General features: G+C 45.0%; 1 protein-coding gene across 1 annotated transcript; it reads left to right on the top strand.

Moving 5' to 3' along the window:
* On the top strand, positions 1-939 carry LOC115457206 (olfactory receptor 6-like). The gene has a single exon (XM_030186631.1). The coding sequence runs from the start codon at positions 1-3 to the stop codon at positions 937-939; it is 939 nt and encodes a 312-aa protein (XP_030042491.1).
* The last annotated feature ends 1,947 nt before the right edge of the window (positions 940-2,886 follow it).

Raw genomic sequence — 2,886 nt, 5'->3', positions numbered from 1 at the left:
ATGATAGACCTGAAGAATGCGACCATCATTCAGGAATTTATCCTTGTAGGCTTCCACGGGACTCTGGGACTTCAGGTCTTCTTGTTCTTCATCTTCTCCTTTGCCTACCTCTTAACCCTGGTGGGAAATCTTACTATAATTGTAATAGTCCGACTCAACTCCCAGCTCCACAAGCCCATGTACTTCTTCCTCAGCAACCTGTCTTTCTTGGAAATATGGTACACCATGGTCATTGTACCCCGGATGCTAGCAAACTTTCTGATGGAGGACAAAACCATTTCTTTTATTGCCTGTATGACCCAGTTATATTTCTTTCTCTCTTTGGTTTGTACTGAATGTGTCCTTCTGGCTGTCATGGCAGTGGACCGTTATGTAGCTATCTGTATCCCACTGCGCTATACAATTATTATGAACAACCAACTGTGCGTCAAAGTGGCTGTTGTGTCTTGGATGAGTGGTTTCATTATCTCTATGATAAAGGTGTACTACATTTCTGGGATCACCATGTGTGGCACCAATATTATCAACCATTTCTTTTGCGACGTCTCTCCACTCCTGAACCTGGCCTGTACAGATAAAGGAGAGGCGGAAACAGTAGATTTTATCTTTGCCATGCTGCTAACGGCAATCCCATTGTCTGTGATTCTGATATCATATATCTGTATAATAGTCACTGTTCTTAGCATCCCAAGCACCTCAGGCCGTAAAAAGGCCTTCTCCACCTGCGCTTCTCACCTCACTGTTGTCATCATATTCTATAGCACCACACTTTTTATGTATGCCCGGCCAAAAGCCATCTACTCGTTTGATTCCAACAAAGTCGTATCCCTCATATACACTGTTATTACACCTTTTTTAAATCCTTTCATCTATTGCTTCAGGAACAAGGAGGTGAAGGACGCATTGAGAAAAACAATGAGGAAACGAGATCAGATGTAAATGTTGAGCATGGGTGATGTATGCATGGAGGCAGCAGAAATGGAATTGCTCCTATGCAAACCATGACCAAATGTGGCTCAGCAAGACATTGGGTACGTCATGATGACACAGTATTACTCCAGTGTTATGTAAATCCAAGTGACTGCATGTCATGTGGCACGATGGTGTGTAATAGGGCATATTATGATCGGAAGTCCTGTGATTCGTTATTTATTGTGACTCAGCTTGATTTTACTCAGTATTGTTCAGTGTGGTTTAAGTCAGTGTGTCATGATTCAAGATGGCATGATTAAGAATGACGGTGAGATGACTGTCAGTATGACAGTGGGTCTTTATTCAATAAAGATTATTTCCGTGAGCCAGTGATTCCCAAACCTGTCACAGAGGAACCTCAGCCAGTCAGATTTGCAGGATATCTACAACTGGTTGGTTTGTATACGGTGCCTCTTTGCTAGCTGAGTAAGCCACAAGCGATGCTAGGCAGGAGCAGTTTGACTTTAAACGTTTTACTCTGCATTTTTGGAAAATCCACTTTGTCCCCAGGTAGAGAAGTTCATAGATCTGTCCTAAAGTGACCCCTGAGGAAGGCTGTTATGTCGAAACACGGCCCATGAAGGGCCACTTGTGTTGCCTCTTTGCTACATTGTAGATTATCATTGGTTGCTTGCCAAATAAACTTTTGAGGAACTCTTACTTCATATTTGCCTGTGTCTTTTTGACTGTTGACTGGGAGTGGAGCCAGTTGCATTTTCTAGTTTGTGTGTGGATGTGTCTGTTGTACTGGCTGGTATTCTTGTTGGTTGATTGTGCTCTGTCCTATTTTTATTGGAGTTCTTTTCAGTCTTTGTTTTCCTGAATTTATCATTTTTGAAAACCGCTTTGACCTTGATTTTGTAAAGACGGTATATCAAGTATTGGAGGAAACATAAAGATAAAGGGCCAAATTCTGTAAACTGCACACATTGCTTGTCACCGAAAAACCACACGGTTAGCGTGATTCTATAAACTATGCCTAAAGTTAGATGTAGTTTACAGAATATGCTCATGCACCATTCTTGCAACTAAAATTTAGGCAGGCCCATTTAGGCCACTTAAGTTAGGCGCAGATCGAATATATTTCATAATAGTGCACGTGGAGGGGCATAATCGAATGGGGACGACCATCTCTATGGGCGCCCATCTGGAAGGACGTCCCGGCGAAGGGGCGGGGAAACTGCTATTATCGAAACAAGATGGGCGTCCATCTTTTGTTTCGATAATATGGTCAGGGACGCCCAAATCTCAACATTAAGGTCGACCTTAGAGATTGTTGTCCTTAGAGATGGTCGTCCCCGGTTTTCGGCGATAATGGAATCCGAGGGTGCCCATCTCAAAAACGACCAAATCCAAGGCATTTAGTTGTGGGAGGAGCCAGCATTCGTACTGCACTGGTCCCCCTGACATGCCAGGACACCAACCGGGCACCCTAGGGGGCACTGCAGTGGACTTCATAAATTGCTCCCAGCTGCATAGCTCCCTTCCCTTGTGTGCTGAGCCCACCAACCCCCCAAAACCCACTCCCCACATCTGTACACCACTACCACAGCCCTAAGGGGTGAAGAGGGGCACGTACATGTGGGTACAGTGGGTTTCGGGTGGGTTTTGAAGGGCTCACATTTACCACCACAAGTGTAACAGGTAGGGGGGGTATAGGTCTGGGTCCGCCTGCCTGAAGTGCACTGCAGCCACTAAAACTGCTCCAGGGACCTGCATACTGCTGTCATGGAGCTATGTATACATTTGAGGCTGGCATAGAGGCTGGCAAAAAAATTAAAAAAAATTTTTTTAGGGTGGGAGGGGGTTTGTGACCACTGGGGGGGAGTAAGGGGAGGTCATCCCCGATTCCTTCCGGTGGTCATCTGGTCAGTTTGGGCACCTTTTCGAGGCTTGGTCGTGAAACAAAATGGA

The sequence above is a fragment of the Microcaecilia unicolor genome, chromosome 14 (genome assembly GCF_901765095.1).
Source record: "Microcaecilia unicolor chromosome 14, aMicUni1.1, whole genome shotgun sequence".
Taxonomy (NCBI): domain Eukaryota; kingdom Metazoa; phylum Chordata; class Amphibia; order Gymnophiona; family Siphonopidae; genus Microcaecilia; species Microcaecilia unicolor.
Note: the sequence above shows the minus strand (reverse complement) of the source record. Positions and strands in the feature narration are given on the sequence as shown.

What these genes read in the sequence shown, in the direction of transcription:
- LOC115457206 (XM_030186631.1), top strand. Translation starts at nt 1, where the DNA reads ATGATAGACCTGAAGAATGCGACCATCATTCAGGAATTTATCCTTGTA.